Source organism: Neophocaena asiaeorientalis, unplaced genomic scaffold (assembly GCF_003031525.2).
Source record: "Neophocaena asiaeorientalis asiaeorientalis breed wild unplaced genomic scaffold, Neophocaena_asiaeorientalis_V1.1 scaffold78, whole genome shotgun sequence".
In the NCBI taxonomy this organism is placed as follows: Eukaryota; Metazoa; Chordata; class Mammalia; order Artiodactyla; family Phocoenidae; genus Neophocaena; species Neophocaena asiaeorientalis.
Window position 1 is genome coordinate 13384193 of NW_020175018.1, and position 18403 is coordinate 13402595.

Consider the following 18403-nt stretch of genomic DNA (forward strand, 5'->3'; position numbering starts at 1 on the left):
CTGGCTGCTGGGGGTCTCACCTCTCAGGAGCTGTGGCTACAAATCTTCCCCCGTCCGAGTGTGCGGCCGTCCTGGGTACCACTGAGTTACTGCCAATCCAGGGACCGCCAGCCCTGCCCTGCCCTTGAGCCCAGGGGACCCCCACACCCCTCCCCAGCCCCGCCCAGCTCACCATGGGTTGTGGTCAATCCCATCCAGCCTTCGAGCCTGCAGCCGTTTGGTCATGGCGAGCTGAAGACAGAACAAACGGAGGGTCAGTGGTGGAGGCCCAGCAGCCTGGGCCTGCCCGGGAGGCAGCTTCTCTGGGGCCACAGCCTTGGTGCCCACTCCTCCAGGCGGGAGGCAGAGAGCAGGGCTCCCAGACAAGACAAGGGGGCGGGGTCTCCCGCCGCCCCGCTCAGCTCCTCCCACTCCAGCAGCCTGGACTCACCCACCTGCCAGCCCAGGGTCCACGTATCCTGGCACACAGCCTGGATTCCATCAGGCTAAAGTTTGACCCAGGAGGGGCTGGGGCCGAGGAGGAGGGGCAGGAGGAAGGGGGAGAGCAGAGCACGGGAAGGATCGTGGTGACAGTGACTGCAGCAGCTTCTCGCTAAGCTCTTCCTTTGACTTCTCAGGACCACCTGGCTGGTCCCGTTTTACAGATGAGAAGATGGAGGAGGGGGAGCGGGGAGAGGGATGTGTTCAAGGTCATACAACAGATACACTCAGACTCGGGGCTGTTTGAGACGAGGCCACGTTCTGACTCAGGCAAAGAGGACACTTGCTCGGTCCTAGGGGGCTCAGGGGACCTCCCCTCCCCTTCTCTATGTTCCTTCCAGGCCAGCTTCCCCCTCACCCGCAGATGTGCAGACACTGGCCAGGCCTGAGAACCACCAAACTCGGGTCCTAAGCCCACCTTGGCTGGGTGACGTTGCACAGGTGCTTCAGCCCCCCTGGCCTCAGTCTGTCCATCAGTATAATAGGGGCATAGGCTCTGTGGTCCCTCCCAGCCTCCTGGTCCTGTGGCTTGGAGTCTCAGATGGCCAGCAGGTGGTGGGGCCACAGCTGTATCTAACAGTGAGCCCCCACTGTTCCTCATGGGCTTAGTCCCCACAGCACGTCTATCAGAGGGACCAGGATAATCCCCACGTAAAGATGAGGACACTGAAGCTCAAAGAGGTTCAGGGACTTCCCCAAGGTTGGAGGAGGAGCTGGACAGGACCCTGGTCAGGGTGGTGGCAACAGCAGGGCTCCTAGTGTCTGGCCCCTGCCCTGGAGAAGGGCATGGGGACCATCTGTATACGGGCCAGGCTTTTCCATCACCTGGGAGTCTTGCTGATGGGAATGATTTGCAGAGAGCCCAGCATGGGGCTGACACCTAGTAGGTGCTTTGCTAACATTGGCAGCCCTGTCCCTGACACCTCTCACCAGACCTGGCACTCAGAACATGTCAAAATAGTTAAAAATGAGAGCGTGATCCCTGCCAGGGAAAATCATGTCATCACCCAAATGTTAGTCAGCAGTGATTATCTTTAGTTGGTTAGTTGACAGATGTTTTTCTTCTCTTCCTTATAATTTTCTTATTTTCCAAATTTTCTAAAATAAAGGTTTTATTTTTATGATTAAAAAATGTGGGAGAAAATTACATTTTAGAGGAATGTTTGTAAATATGATATACCAACATCAATAAAACAGGCTACAAAATAGCATGTACAGATTGATTATATTTTTAAAAATATACCCTAATATATATTTTTATGTATATATATTTTTTATGATCATATGTGAATAGAAAAAAATTTAGAAGGAAACATACCAAATGTTAAGAAAGGTTCTCTCTGAGTGGTGGAATTATAGGTGATTTAATTATAAGTGTACTTTTCTATGTTTCTAAGTTTCTTGTATGGAGAGCATACCATGTTTGATTCTGTGTATTTTTTGCACATTGCACTTTCAGATGTGTCTTAGAATCTACAGCATGAGTTTAACTGGCAATTTCCCCACTTACTAGTCCATAAAATAACAGTGCATCTTAATATTGACGGCATTATAGGTTCAATGATATAAGGAATTACGTTTGAATCGGGTATGCATCATACTTAAAAAAATAAGGTGAAGATGAGTCAGGGCAGTGGGGGTGGGTGGGTAGAGGTTGGAGTGAGGGAGTTTGTGGAGGGCTGGGGTGGGCGAAGGAGTAGAGGGGTGCAGGGGCACAGAGAGAGAGCAAAGGGGGTGGATGGAGTTGAATGAGTTCAGGAAGAAGATAAAAAAGGAGGGACTCTAGAAACTTGGGGTGCTCAATGGAGTGACCTTTGAGTATGTCACACACTACTTGTATAAGTGAGGAACCAGTGCCTGTTCTTGAGCTTATGCATAATGTATTTATTCAGCCAACATTTATGAAGTACCTACTGTGTACCAAACACTGGGCTGGGCCCATGGGGTGATGCGGAGGCAGCAGCTCCGAGGAGACCATTCAGATGCATAGCTACAAGTTCTAGATTAGAAGCAAGGGCAAGGGAGAGGCCCACATCCAGGCTGCGGTCAGAGAAGGCCTCCTGAAAGAGGAGGCTCATGCACAGCTTTGAAGCCGGAACCAAGCCAGATCCCAGGAGCCCTGGGGCACGCAAGCAGCAGAGCACGAGGGGCTAGAGCACTTACAGTCTGATGCAAACACCGGGCGAGCGAAGCTCCAGACTTCTTTCCCCGGAAGGGCCCCACCAGGTGCAAATAGATGGCCGCCGCATTCCTGAACATGCCTCCCAGAGCCATGGGGCACTGACGACGTCTCCTCCAAGGGCAGAGGAGAAGAGAGGAGAATGCCCTGGCCAGAAAATGGCTCCGAGCTCAGGACTTGGGTCCCCCACACAGCTCTAATAACAACAACAACAGTAAGTGCTAATATTTATTGAGTCGTCCCCGTGTGCCAGGCACGGCAGCAAGTGCTTTGCTGCATGGCTATCCTTCAGTCCTTGAAACCCTGGGACCCCTTCCCCCGCAGCAACCAGAGTGACCCTTTCAAAGTGTAAATCACCTCTAATTAAAAAATGATCCAGGGACTTCCCTGGTGGCACACTGGTTAAGAATCCACCTGCCAATGCAGGGGACACGGGTTTGAGCCCTGGTCCGGGAAGATCCCATGTGCCGCAGAACAGCTAAGCCCGTGCGCCACAACTACTGAGCCTGAGAGCCACAACTACTGAGTCCCTGTGCCACAACTACTGAAGTTCATGTGCCTAGAGCCCGTGCTCCTCAACAAGAGAAGCCACTGCAATGAGAAGCCCGCACGCTGCCATGAAGAGTAGCCTCTGCTCGCCGCAACTAGAGAAAGCCCGCGTGCAGCAATGAAGACCTAACACAGCCAAATAAAAAAGATCCAGGGACTTCTCTGGTGGTCCAGTGGTTGAGACTCTGTGCTCACAATACAGAGTGTAAGAGTTTGATCCCTGGTCGGGGAACTAAGATCCTGCATACCACGTGGCAGCCAAAAAAAAAAAAAAATCCAGTTGAAGATTATGGATGGCCCCTAACATTGCAGACAGAGTCAACCTTACACGTTCTGACTCTGGAAACACACATATCACCTGCAAATTATTGCTGTGCTAAAACCAAATCTAAAGCAGATCATGCCTCTGGATTACTAAAATACAAGGGACAGAAGAACATGTTAAATTACACCATGGAGATGCAATTAACAAATTCAGACTGATGGAAACTCTATAGAACAAATGACCCTGTTTCTTCAACAAATAAAATGCAAGAGGGAAAAAAAGTCTGGGACTTCCCCGGTGGCACAGTGGTTAAGAATCCACCTGCCAATGCAGGGGACACGGGTTTGATCCTTGGTCTGGGAAGATCCCATATGCTGTGGAGCAATTAAGCCCATGCAGCGCAACTACTAAGCCTGCACTCTAGAGCCCGCGAGCCACAACTATTGAGCCCGAATGCCACAACTACTGAAGCCCGTGCACCTAGAGCCTGTGCTCTGCAACAAGAGAAGCCACTGCAAGGAGAAACCCATGCACTGCAACAAAGAGTAGCCCCTGCTCACCACAACTAGAGAAAGCCCCTGCGCAGCAACAAAGACATAATGCAGCCAAAAAAAAAAAAAGCCTGGAGCGTTATAGATTAAAAGAGACTCAACAGACATAAATTAACAAGTGAATGCCTTGGGGCTTCCCAGGTGGCGCAGTGGTTGAGCGTCCGCCTGCTTGTGTCTCAAAGGATACCGTTAAGAAAGTGAAAAGAAAACCCACAGTATGGGAGAAAATATTTGCAAATCATAAATCTGAATCTCTCCAAAGAGATACAAATGGCTAGTAAGCACATGAAAAGATGTTCAACATCATTAGTCATTAGGTAAATGCCACATTAAGATACCACTTCATATCCACTAGAATGGCTATAACAAATAAGACAGATAATTACAAGTGTTTCGAGGATGGTGAGAAATTGGAACCCTTGTATATTGCTTCTGGGAATGTAAAATGGTGCAGCTGCTGTGGAAAACCATCTAGAAGTTCCTCAAAATGTTAAACATAGAGTTACTATATGATCCAGCAATTCTGTTCCTAGGTATACACCCAAGAGAAATGAAAAAAATATGTCCACATAAAATCCTGTACATGAATATTCATAAGCAGCATTACTCCTAAGAGTCAAAAAAGTGGAAACAAACCTAAATGTCCACCAACTGATGAACAAAATGTGCTAAATCCATATGATTTAACAATATCATTTGACAATAAGAGGGAATGAAGCACTGAATCACGCTACAACATGGATGAACCCTGAAACATTATGCTAAGTAAAAGGAGCCCATTACCAAAGGCCACAAATTGTACGATTCCATTGATATGCAACAGGCAAATCCAGAGAGACAGAGACTAGATTAGTGTTGGCCTTGGGCTGGGAGTGGCATGGGAGGTGAGGGTGGGGAACGACTGCTAATGGGTACGGATGTCTTTTATTTTTTTAAGATTTATTTATTTATTTATTTTTGGCTGCGTCAGGTCTTAGATGCGGCGTGCGGGTTTTCTCTTCTCTAGTTGTGGCGCGCAGGCTCCAGGGCACATGGGCTCTGTTGTTGGCGGCACGTGGGCTCTAGTTGAGGCATGAGAGCTCGGTAGTTGTGGGGCACAGGCTTAGTTGCCCCATGGCATGTGGGATCTTAGTTCCCTGACCAGGGATCGAACCCGCGTCCCCTGCATTGGAAGGCGGACTCTTTACCACTGGACCACCAGGGAAGTCCCGGTATGGGTGTCTTTTTGCTGTGATGAAAATGTTCTAAAATTAGATTGTGATCATGGTTTCACAAGTGTGAATATACCAAAAACCACTGAATGGTACACTTTAAGGTTGAATGGTGCGTGTGTTATATTTCAATAAAGCTATTTTTTTAAATTGCCGAGGTTTAAAAAAAAGGCAGTGCCCTGGTAGTGGCCACGGGGATGTGTCTCTGCACTGCCAGGAGCCTAAGTGACAGAGGGGACGGCTGTGCTCAGAAATCCATCCCCATCCTTAGCACAGAGGCTGTGCTTCCAAGGGCTGCTCCCAGCCAGTGCCCAAAGGACAGTGAGACAGGCTGTTGCTGGGACATGTGGCCCTCTCAAGGACTCCCACTGGCTTTCCTGGAACTTTCTGAGAACTGCACTGCATCTGAGACTTTTCCTTCCTTCCTCCCTCCCTCCTTTTCTTCCTTCCTTCTTTCCTTCTCTCTCTCCTCCAAGGGGGTCAGAATACAGCCCTAAAAAAGAAGTGGGTGTCTGGGCGTGAGGGGGACTGTTCTAGATTAAAAGACTAAAGAGACACTACTCGGCCATAAAAAAGAATGAAATAATGCCATTTGCAGCAACATGGATGTAACTAGAGATTATCATATTGCAATACAAGTGAAGTAAGCCAGAAAAAGAAAGACAAATACCATATGATGTCACTTATACGTGCAATCTAAAATATGGCACAAATGAACCTACCTATGAAACAGAAACAGACTCACAGACATAGAAATCAGACTTGTGGTTGCCAGCGGGGAGGGGATAGGGAGAGGGATGGACTGGGAGTTTGGGATTGGTAGATGCAAACTATTACATTTAGAATGGATAAACAACAAGGTCCTACTGTATAGCACAGGGAACTATATCCAATCTCCTGGGATAAACCATAATGGAAAGGAATATTAAAAAAAGAATGTATAGGGACTTCCCTGGTTGTCCAGTAAGGGAAAATGCACACCAGGGAACCATGGAGTGTCTCAGTGAAAGGGTCTTAGAACTTATTATAGGACCTATAAGGGAAAAGAATCTAAAGAAGAGTGGATACATATGTCTATGTATAACTGATTCACTTTGCTGCACAGCAGAAACTAACACAGCATTGTAAGTCAACTGCATGCCAATAAAAATTTAAAACAAACAATTCGCTCCTCAAAAAAAAAAAAAACTAGTTTAGGATTTGGACTTTGGTGGGGTGATTTGGGTGAGGGTCCAAGGCGTGGGACTTTGCTCTGGATTGGTGCTTTCAGAAACAGGGATAATTTTATGGTTGGAGATCTCAATAATTTTATTTATAGGGAGGGCAGGCTAGAGTGAGACTAGTTATCATGGTAAGGAAGCTGCAGTCCCTCGGATTAGCCAGGAGAGGGGTGTGCTTGGTGTTGTGTGGCTTCAATAATATTCGGGTTTGTCTGTGTTTAGACATGATTATGGAGGGTCTTGTTTTTTTTTTTTTTTGCGGTACGAGGGCCTCTCACTGCTGTGGCCTCTCCCGTTGCGGAGCACAGGCTCCGGACGCGCAGGCTCAGCGGCCATGGCTCACGGGCCCAGCCGCTCCGCGGCACGCGGGACCCTCCCGGACCGGGGCATGAACCCGCGGCCCCTGCATCGGCAGGCGGACTCCCAGCCACTGCGCCACCAGGGGAGCCCGGGGTCTTGCTTTGTCTTGATTCCTCAAGGTCACAGGATGGCTTTGTCTGATGTCGATGTTCCGCGAAATTGTTCAGGTGCAACGCAAGACCAAATCTGTAGGTGCCGGACAGCTCCTGGATTCCAGATTCTGCTTTTCTTTTTCTAAATCCTCATACCAAGAATAAAATCCAAAGTCTTTCCCCTGTACCATGAGGCCGTATTAGATCAGACGTGAGGCCTCCTGTGCCGGGGATATCCTGCCACTGTCCGTTTTGCTTGCTGTCCCCTAGCCACACTCACGATTCCTGTCTGTTAGTTGTTCTCCTTATTCACTCTCCTTATCCTACAGCAGCGCCAGCAAACGTTTTCTGCATTGGGCCAGTGCAAATATTTTAGGCTTGACAGGACAGACAGTCTTTGCTGCAGCTTCTCAAGTCTGCTGCTGTAGTGGGAAAGCAGCCTTAGACAACACGTACACAACGTACACAACGTACAACACGTACACAACAACAACAGGGCGGCAGCGGTTTGCCCTGTGGCCTCACGTTTCCGATGGATCTAAGGAGAGGTGTTGATATTTCATTTTGCTCAGCTTTTTATTCAGAAGGACAGAGTAACAACTTCTAAGCTCCTTATGTGCAGGACTGGAAACCGGAAGTCCAATATAACCTATCTGTTCACACCATTTCATAAGTATCAGTACAACGCTCGAATTTTACTAGAGAGGGGAAATAAAAGGAGAGTAATTTATAAACCAGTAATGGATATTTTAATATGTAAATGCTCAGGCCTGTCCACACTAGAAGGTTCTAGGAAGTAGAGAGCTGTTGGCACCTGCTTATAAGAAATGTCTGACCTAAACTAGGCAACTCCCTAGCCTAGTCCCTTCTAAACCCCTCCTAACCTAGCCTCTTCCTCTAAGGTCTTTCAAAGCATCTCAGAGCCCTGAAAACTAGCCATCTGTCCAAAGGTGGGGCAATTCCTCCTCTGTTCCTCACTCCATCCTCAGCTTCTGCCAAGCATGTCCTCTGGCCAGGCCCTGACATAGCGCTGAGACTCCAGTGTGGACCAGGCCTGGTGAGAGATGCCCACAAACACTGTCTCCTTCATTATCCAGCAAGTATTTCCTGACAAGTGCAAAAATGTGTGTTATGGCTCGAATTGTGTCCTCCAAAAGGATATGTCCAAGTCCAAACCTCTGGTACCTGTGAATATGGCCTTATTTGGAAATAAGATCTTTGAAGATGTCATCAATTTAAGATAAGGTCATACTGGATAAGATTGGACCTTAATCCAGTATAATTTGTGTCCTTATAAGAAGAAGAGAAGAGACACAGACATTCAGGGAGAAGGTCATGTGAAGATGACGGCAGAGATTAGAGTAGAGCACCTACAAGCCAAGGAACACCGAGGATTGCTGGCAGCACCGAAGCTAAGAGAAAAGCGTGGGCCAGATTCTCCTCTGGAGCCTTCAGAGAAAGCATGGCCCCAATGACACCTTGATTTTGGACTTCTGGTCTCCAGAACTGTGAGAGAATAAATTTCTGTTGTTTAAACCGCCCAGTTTGTGGTACTTTGCTGCGGACGACCAGGAAACATACAGCGGGACACTAGGGGGCGCTGGGGACACAGCCCCCCGCATGCAGGAGTTAGGGAGGGCTCCTTGGAGGATGTGGCCTTCCAGCTGAGTCCCAAAGGAGGGAAAAGGGTGCCAGGTGGTGCAAAGGCCCGTGGAACAGAACTGAGAGATTCCAGGAGCTGGGAAGTCAGTCCGGCCAGAGTTCACCCTCTAATTTCTCAGAATCGAGAGTACTCCCTGGAAACCGGAAGTACTCCCTGATCCCTGTGGATCCAGAACCAGAGCTTGGAGCAACAAAGGGCAGTGTGATTATTATCTGAGGAGGGGCATTCCACCATGTGTCATGTCAGGGGGTGGTTGTCAGCATGCTTCAGCTTCCCTCAGCCAGAGGACAAGAGGCCCACGGCTGGGTCTGAGCCCAGTGCTGGTTATAGTGGGCGCCTTGTGACCACTGCGTGTTCTAGGGGGACCAACCATCCTGGTTGCCTGGGATTGAGGGGTTTCTCGGGATGCAGAACTTTCAGTGCTAAAACCAGGACCATCCTGAGCAAACGGGGATGGGTGATCCCCTCAGATCGGCCAAATGTAGGGCTGCTGCTCCCGTCCTGTGCCTGATGTCCTGCTGACTCCTCCAGATGGGCTTAATCCTATGGGACCCCCCTTGACCATCTTCTGACCACTTGGTTCAAAATCTGTGGGTGCCTGGTAGGCTGATCCTCTCTCTGACACGGTCGCCCACATCACTCCATGTCTATGATTTCTGTCCTTTCTCCTAAGGTGGCTACACCTCCTCTGCCCCAAATCATGCTTTCATCATCTCACCAGATTACAGAGGTAGGAATAATATTAACACAACCAGCTCTAATTTGCTCACTTGGCACCAGGCACTGCAATAAAGACTGTACTTATGTCATTGGACCTTTTCAACAGTCCTGGAAAGCAGGTGCTATTCTTACCTCCATTAATAAGCAAGGAAATTCATAATAATGAAAAAATAATAACAAACACTCAAATGGAGCTCCTGAAGGTCGGGGGAGGGTCTGCATCCCTGGATACCCAGTAAGTGGCAGAAACTCACATGGGAAAAGATCCCAGCTTGTGGCCCTTTCCTCTCCTCTGCCCCAATCTCAGCCCTTCACCCTCACTGCCAGCTCTCAGGAAAGGTGGTACCTTGGGGCTGGAGGTGGCCTGGGACACCTGGCTCCATGGAGGGCGAGGAGAGCCTGTGCTGGATGAGGATACGCGTAACCAGTCTCGCTGCCTCGGGGCTGGGGCTGGAAACCAGGCTGGGGCTCTCACTGCAGAGCACTGCCAGGGCGGGGGCGGTGTGTGCGTCCGCGTGAGCCTGTGGGCCCGGGAGTGAGCATTACGCTGCACCCCCTGTGGGGCAGATTTGTCCTGCCAAACGTTTGGTGCTCCCCTGGGATCAGGCACCAAGCGGACCCCTGAGGAGAGGACTAGAACACAGCCTTTGGGGTCCCGCAGACCTTGGCTGTGTGACCCAGGGCAGATCACTTCTCCTCTCTGAATGTCAGTTTCCCTGTCTATAAAAAAAATAAAAATAAGATAATTCATGGAGGGACTTCTCTGGTGGTCCAGCAGTTAAGACTCCATGCTCCCAATGCAGGGGACCCAGGTTCGATCCCTGGTTAGGGAACTAGATCCCGCATGCCGCAACTGAAGATCCCACATGCCACAACTAAAAGATCCCGCACGCCACAACGAAATCCCACGTGCCGCAGTGAAGGTCTGGTGCAGCCAAATAAATAAAAATAAAATAAATAAATATTTTAAAAAAGAGATAATTCATGGAAAGCACTTCACTTAGTGCCTGGCACATAAAGGGTGACCGTAAATGACAGGTTTTTCTATGTTTGTTTTGGCCACACCACACAGCTTGCAGGATCCTAGTTTCCCAACCAGGGATCGAACCTGTGTCCCCTGCAGTGGAAGTGTGGATTCTTAACCTGGTTATTGGACCACCAGGGAAACCCCAGTGACAGATATTAATAATAGAGTGGGCACTTTTTGGAGCTAGATGTGTGTGAATTCACACATGCTCACTGGTGGGGTTGACTTCTCCGTCAGATCTCCTCAGGAGGCTTAGTGCTGAGGGCCTGTGATAGTTTCAGGAGCCTATGAAAATGTTTTCATTTTAATTTATTTTAAAATAAGAAATAAAGAGAGTATAATAACAATGAATTGTATAATAATGAATCCAGCCTGGAAGATATCTGTTATTTACACCAACATAGTTGTAAAATATAATTTTGTTTTTGTAAAATATAACTTTTATTATTATCTTTTAATGGAGAAAGGGGTCCATGAAGTAAAAATGAATAGGGTCCCTGAAAGTTTTAATGTGACTTTAAACATGGGTATATCTGTGTGTGGTTGTGACGTCATGTGCAAATAACAGTGTTTGAGGGATGGGGGGTGGGAGCAACTGGGAGATTGGGACTGACATATATACACTACTATGTATAAAATAGATAACTAATGAGAACTTACTGTATAGCACAGGGAACTCTACTCAGTGCTCTGTGGTGACCTAAATGGGAAGGAAATCTAAAAAAGAGGGGATATATGTATACGTATAACTGATGCACTTTGCTGTACAGCAGAAACTAATACAACATTGTAAAGTAACTATGCTCCAATAAAAATCAATTAAAAAAAAAGTGTTTGCCCTTGAGCACTTGTCCACGTCTCTGTGTTTGTGAGCATGTGGGCGTCGTGGGGACAGTTTCCAGGAACTTGAAGGGGAGCGAGAAGCCACTGGGGGTCTGAACCGAGGGCAGGAAGGGCACAGGTGGCCACGTGGGCTGCCCTCACCAGCAACACTGCCTGACGTCAAGGCAGGAGGGGAAGTGGCTGAAGCTGCCAGCAGGGGGCATGAAAAGCCAGCCCTGTCTAGACTTCCAGGTAGCTGGCCCTGAGGATCCACACATTAGGCCACAGGACAACTTTCATGCCTCAAGAGGGGGCTGTGGCCTCACTTCATAGAAGAGGTCCACCGTGGGGAGCTTGCTGGTCCAGGCCCACCTCGAGGCAGGACTGCTGGCCTCCCAGTCCAGGGTTCTCCCACTGACTGGGCTGACCTAGAGACCTCCACAGGAACTCATTCATAAGCACCTGGGGGCTCTCACCGGGGACCCATTCAACTCATTCAAGGGCAGCCTTTCCCAGGCCACACCCACCTCCAACTCCCCATGTGCCTCATCTCTCATCTTCCAGGAGGCAGGTCTTCCCTGGACAACTCCTCTGTAGCCCTGAAGTCTATGCTAAGGGTAAGGACAATGGCCTTTTATTTACTGCACACTTTCTCTGTGCCAGGCTGCCGGCCGAGCACCTCACAGGGTCCATCACTTTATTTATTTATGAATTTTATTTTATTTATTTTTATTAGTCATTAGTCATCAATTTTATACATCAGTGTATACATGTCAATCCTAATCTCCCAATTCATCACACCACCATCCCCACCCCCCCGCGGCTTTCCCTGCTTAGTGTCCATACGTTTGTTCTCTACATCTGTGTCTCAATTTCTGCCCTGCAAACCGGTTCATCTATACCATTTTTCTAGGTTCCACATATATGCGTTAATATACGATATTTGTTTTTCTCTTTCTAACTTACTTCACTCTATATGACAGTCTCTAGATCCATCCACGTCTCAACAAATGACCCAATTTCGTTGCTTTTTATGGCTGAGTAGTATTCCATTGTTATATATATCCACTCGTATATCCATTCGTTTGTCGATGGGCATTTAGGTTGCTTCCATGACCTGGCTATTGTAAATAGTGCTGCAATGAACACTGGGGTGCATGTGTCTTTTTGAATTATGGTTTCCTCTGGGTATATGCCCAGTAGTGGGATTGCTGGGTCATATGGTAATTCTATTTTTAGTTTTTTAAGGAACCTCCATACTGTTCTCCATAGTAGCTGTATCAATTTACATTCCCACCAACAGTGCAAGAGGGTTCCCTTTTCTCCACACAGGGTCCATCACTTTTAATTCCACCAGAAAGGTTCCATCAAGAGGCTAAGTCACACATCCAAGGCCACAACTAGCATGTAGCAGAGCCGGAATTTGAACTCAGGACACTGACTTCAAAGCCTGTATTCACTGCCACTGTGGAGCAAGGGGAGGCTCTGAGCAGTGACATGACGGCCCCTTAGGCCACTGACTCCTACTTCCAGAAAGAGCCAAAGAAGCACAGACTGATAGGTGTTCAAGGGGAAATGAGAGAATTTGGTCCAGTCGCTCACATTTTACGGATGGGGATACTGATGACCAGGGAGGGGAACTCACCAGCCCAGATTCCAGTAGGAACAGGTCACCTGAGTCACAGTCCTGGCATTTTTCTCATCCTAGCAGGCTGCTTAGGACATTATGCACATGGCCCAGAGGAAGCTGCTCAATAAACTTTTGCTGAATGAGAGAATTAATGTCTACTCTCCAACCAGACTGTGAGCTCCATTAGAACTAGGACTCTCCTCTGTTCATCTTTTTACTGTCAACATCTGGTTCAGGGACTTAGGTGCACACCTTTTTATTGCTTCAGCAAATATTTATCGAACTTCTGTTATGTGCTATGCCCTAGGCTAGCCGCCAGGCACACAAGGGTGAATAGGATACCTTCCTTTCCTTCAAGGTGTGCACACAGAATGAAGGAGACAAACAAGTAACCAGACCATTCTAATATAGTGTGAGCCTTAATATGCAAAGGATTCTTATAAATCAATAACAAAAGCCCAACATCTCAATAGAAAAAAAAAAAGTGTGCAAAAGATATAAATTCACACAAAAAAGAAAATAGCCAATAAACTTGAAAAGATGCTGAATCTTGTCATAATTAACAAAATGCAAACTAAAGTGAAACACTATTTTCTGCCTCTCAGGCAGAGAATAAGAAGATTAAGATCCACCAAGTCAACACTATGGTGCACTAAAAGTCATTGGTACAACTTTCGGAGGGCAACTTAATAATAGTGACTTATATTACTCTTTGACTTAACACTTCATCTTCTAGAAGTATCTTACAGGAATATTCATACATATACATAAAGAGGTATCCACCTGGATGATTTGTGCAGCATTGTGTGTAAGAGAGAAAAACTTGGAGACAATCTGATGTCCATCAGTTGGAGGCTGGTTCAATTTGTTATGATTTATCCATACAATGGAATATTGTGCAGCCATCAAAAGGAATGAGATCACCCCTAGCATTCTGACATAAAAAGATATTCAGGTTACATGAAAAATGCGTGTTGATTTCAAAACTTACTACAAAGCTACAGTAATCAAAACAGTGTGGTACTGGCATAAGGATAGAAATACAGACCAATGCAACAGAATTGAGAGCCCAGAAATAAGCCCAAGCGTCTATGGCCAATTGATTTTTTTTTTTTTTAATTTATTTTATTTATTTATTTTTGGCTGCGTTGGGTCTTCGTTGCTGTGCGCAGGCTTTCTCTAGTTGCAGTGAGTGGGGGCCACTCTTTGTTGTGGTGCGCGGGCTTATTAATGCAGTGGCTTCTCCTGCCGTGCAGCACAGGCTCTAGGCACGTGGGCCTCAGTAGTTGTGGCTCACGGGCTCTAGAGCGCAGGCTCAGTAGTTGTGGCGCACAGGCTTAGTTGCTCCGCGGCATGTGGGACCTTCCTAGACCAGGGCTCGAACCCGTGTCCCCTGCATTGGCAGGCGGATTCCTAACCACTGCACCACCAGGGAAGCCCTGGCCAATTGATTTTTGACAAGGATGCCAAGACCATTCAATGGGGGAAACATAACCTCTGCAACAAATGGTGGTAGGGGGACTTCCCTGGCAGTCCAGTGGTTAAGACTTCACATTCCAATACAGGAGGTGTGGGTTTGATCCCTGGTCAGGGAGCTAAGATCCCACATGCCTCGCGGCCAAAAAACCAAACAGAAGCAAATTGTAACAAATTCAATAAAGAATTTAAAAATGGTAAACATCAAAAAAAAATCTTTAAAAAACAAAACAAAACAAATGGTGCTAGGACAACTGGATAGCCCCTCGCAAAAGAATAAAGTTGGACCTCTATCTCACTCCATCTACAAAAATTAACTCAAAATGAAACAATGACCTTGATCACATTCTTGATAGTGTCCTTTGATGCACAAAAGTTTTACATTTTTATGAAGTCCAAACATAGAATTACCTTATGACCCAGCAATTCCACTCCCAGGTATATACCGGAAAAAAATAAAAACATATGTCCACAGAGAAACTTGTACATGAATGTTAATACCAGCGTTATTCATAATAGTCAAAACGTGGAAACAACCCAAATGTCCTTCAACAGAAGAATGGGTAAATTAGGGTATATTCATACAATGGAATATTATTTAACCTTAAAAAGGAACAACAGACATATTGATACATGGTACAATACAACTTGGATGAACCTCGAAAACATTATCCTAAGAAGTCAAGCACAAAAGGTCACCTATTGTGTGATTACTTTTATAGGATATATCCAGAAGAGGCAAATCCATAGAGTCAGAAAGCAGATTAGAAGTTACCAGGGCCTGGGAGGGGGAAATGTGGAGTGATTATTCAATGGGTGTTTTTCTGAGATAATGAAAACATTTTGAAACTAGAGGGAAGGGGTGGTTGCACAACACTGTGAATACACTAAATGCCCCTGACCTGAACACTTTAAATGGTTAATTGTATGTTATGTGCATTTTACCTCAATTTTAAAAACGTATGGTAGGAAAAAAAGGCAGGTTGAAGACAATATACTCCATTTGCGTTTTAAAATTATACAGATAGATACATATGTGGTGGTACATGCATACACATACACAGTCCTCACGTCCCACTGTACTGTGGGACTGTAAAAATGACCATGCAAGCTGAAATCATGCAAAGAGAACTTAATTAATGGGAAAAATTATGATCGTTCTGTGAACTTTCAAAGTTGTTGTTGAAGCATTAAAAACTCTTGATGGTCTGTTACACATGTAGAGACAAATGAAAAAGTAGTAAAACTAGTAATAAATTTAATACTTATTAAATTACTAGTGTAATTTAAATTAAAAACATTGGAATTCAAGAGTTTTCTTTCTTTATCAAAATGTATCAAGGACAATCCAGCAATCCCACTTCTGGGTATACAACCAAAGGAAGCTAAAACCCTGTCTCAAAAGATACCTATACTCCCATGTTCGTTGCAGCATTATTCATGAGAGTTAACATTTGGAAACAACCTAAGGGTCTGTTGATGGTTAGATGGATAAAGAAAGTGTAGTATTTATGTATATACAATGGAGTATTATTCAGTCTTTAAAAAGAAGGAAATCCTGCCATTTGTGATGACATGGATGAAACTGGAATACATTATGCTAAATGAAATAAGCCAGAAAGAAAAAAGACAAATACTGCATGGTATCACTTATACAGAAACAGAGTGTATAATAATGGTTGCCAGGTGCTTGGGGATGGGGGAAGATAGGGAGGGGTTGATAAAAGGGTACAAACTTTCAGTTATAAGATGAATGAATCTGAGGATCTAACTGGTGACTATAGTAGATAATACTGTATTGTATAATTGAAATTTGCTGAGAGAGTAGATCTTCTCCCTAAAAAAAGGGTAACTATGTGAGGTAATGGATGTATCAATTAACTTGATTGTGGGAATCATTTCACAATGTATACATATATCAAATCATCACATTGTACATTTTAAATATATTACAGTTTTATCTGTCAATTATGCCTCAATAAATCTGGGGAAAATTATCAAGAGTAGTTTGAACAGTGCTTGCCTTCTTCCTGTAGTGTAACTTGAGATACAGAACGAGCATCTTTTCTATGCATTGGTGAGTCATCATACTTCTTTCTAAGTTTAGATCAACTTAAAACATTTTATCCTTTGTACTTTCAATGTCATGAAATATATCTGGCAGTTCCTTTAATGTGATGTTTTTGCTGGCATCACTTCCTCAGGACAACTTCATCCTTTTTGTCAGAACCACTCCCATTCATATGTCGATAGGTGTACCTTCACCAAGTTTCCCTGGCTGCATACCTAGAGTTTCTGGAATAGCAAATAGCTGTGGTGTCAACATTCCCAGAGCCAGCTATTTTTTAAATCACTCCATTTACCTTCAGTTCAAATTGCACTTTCAGTGTTATCACTCTGCATTTCTGTGCTGCACTTTCATGTGTGTTGGCCAATTCCCTCTTTTGCTGATACATTTTTATAAAATGTCACATGGGTTTATCACAGGGAGACGGGAGGCAACACAAGGACAAGCTTTGCTGTCTGTGTAGGAACCGAATAACACGCATGGTGACCAATCAACAACAGGCTTTGAAAGAAGTGGTGTAACTGGTCACTGGCCATTATGCATCTGTCATTTCCACAGCGATTTGTGGATGGAAGAGCTAGCAGCGAAGTCCATACTTAATGCAATTACTCACAGTTAACGTAACATGGCAACTGAAATTTGAACAGTGTTATTGAGGGACTGGTGTTATTTAACTAAACCGTGGTATCTGAAACTCATACAAAGCAAGTACTGCCTGATTATATACTGTATATGTTTGTGCATGAATTATTAACAGTGGCTCTCCCTGGGATTGGCTTGGGGGGGGGGGTTATAAACTTCCATGTAGTTTTTGTTTTGTTTTGTTTTGTTTTTTTAATGAGGCTGTGAAGTTCTGGAATCAGACTGTGGACTGAAGTCATTTACTAGCTGTGTGACTTTTGGAGAATTACTAACCCTTTCTGAGAATCATTTTTGAAGTGAGAATAATGATAGTTCCTGCCCCATGGGTTGCAGTGAGAAGTCAATGAGACAACACGTGAAAACCACTTAGCCTGGTGCTGGGCAAGGAGTCAGTGTTCCACAAATGTCATCATTGTTATTGTTATTACTAAAATTTAGTCTGAGAAGTGCTGAAATGCAGGCAGCTCTTGGGAGGCCAACCCTGCCTGGAGAAGGGAGCAGAGATGCACCAGGTGACCTTTAGGACACCTTCCTGTGCAGCCTCCCATACATCTGAGGTCACAGGTTTCCTTGCTGCCAGGCGAGGGGCTGGCGCCCGGCGGTCAGTGCCCTGCCTAACACACGCCTCCATCAATCCGGGCAGCTATTGGCCACCTTCTCAGCCAGAAGGCACCACGACTAGTGAACAGCAGGTGGGTGACCCTTTGGAACACGCCTCAGCGACCAATAATCTGGCGGCTGATGTCAGCTACACCTCCCGCTGGGTACAGCCTGTGTTGAGACTGGATAAAGTCCAAAGCCTCCCTAGCCTGGCCTTTGGAGCTGGCCTGAATCCAGACTCTGCAGCTTCCATGTTCTCTCCTCTTCCAGACATACGAATCCTTTGCTCTTGAACAGAGGTTGCCCATCTTTGCTCAAGCTGTGCCCTGCCTGACATGCCCTTTAATCTGATCCCCCTGGCAGGGCTGAGCCCCACCTCTCTCCGCCTCCTCTCTGAAGCCTTCTGGGTCGGCCTGGGCCTTCCTCTGAACTCAGAGCACCTACTATGCACCTGCCCTCCTGTGCTAAACTCTCATCTTCACAGCAGCCTATGGGAAGGTGTCATTGTCCCTATTTTGCTCAAGAGGAGAATGAACAAAGCTTACTCAGCTGAGAGAGCCTGAGCCGGGATTCAAACCCTGGTTCGTGTATTTCCAAAGTCTAAACTCCCCCCCCCCAATCCTTCTTTCAGGAGGTGGGTGCTGCTGGTCTTTTCCAGCTTCCACCCTGCATGGCAGCTTGCAAGGACAGGCAAGGTGATTTTGTCTTTGCAGCCTAGCCCCACATCACCTAAGCCAATTCTGTGCAGTAAGGATATTTGGTTTTCTTTATTTATTTATTAAAAAAAATTTTTTTTAGGGCTTCCCTGGTGGCGCAGTGGTTGAGAGTCCGCCTGCCGATGCAGGGGA

General features: G+C 46.1%; 1 protein-coding gene across 3 annotated transcripts in view; it reads right to left on the reverse strand.

Moving 5' to 3' along the window:
* Positions 1-18403, reverse strand: part of KYAT1 (kynurenine aminotransferase 1) — a 30558-nt gene that overhangs the window by 10405 nt on the left and 1750 nt on the right. For 2 of the 3 annotated variants that reach the window (XM_024762636.1, XM_024762637.1), the window contains exons 2-3: positions 2644-2855; positions 173-231 (exon numbers count right to left, since the gene is read on the reverse strand). In XM_024762636.1, the coding sequence (XP_024618404.1) occupies positions 173-231; positions 2644-2754 (170 nt within the window). In that variant the 5' untranslated portion in view covers positions 2755-2855. The remainder of the gene's footprint in view (positions 1-172; positions 232-2643; positions 2856-18403) is intronic. The other variant, XM_024762638.1, reaches the window with a different exon arrangement.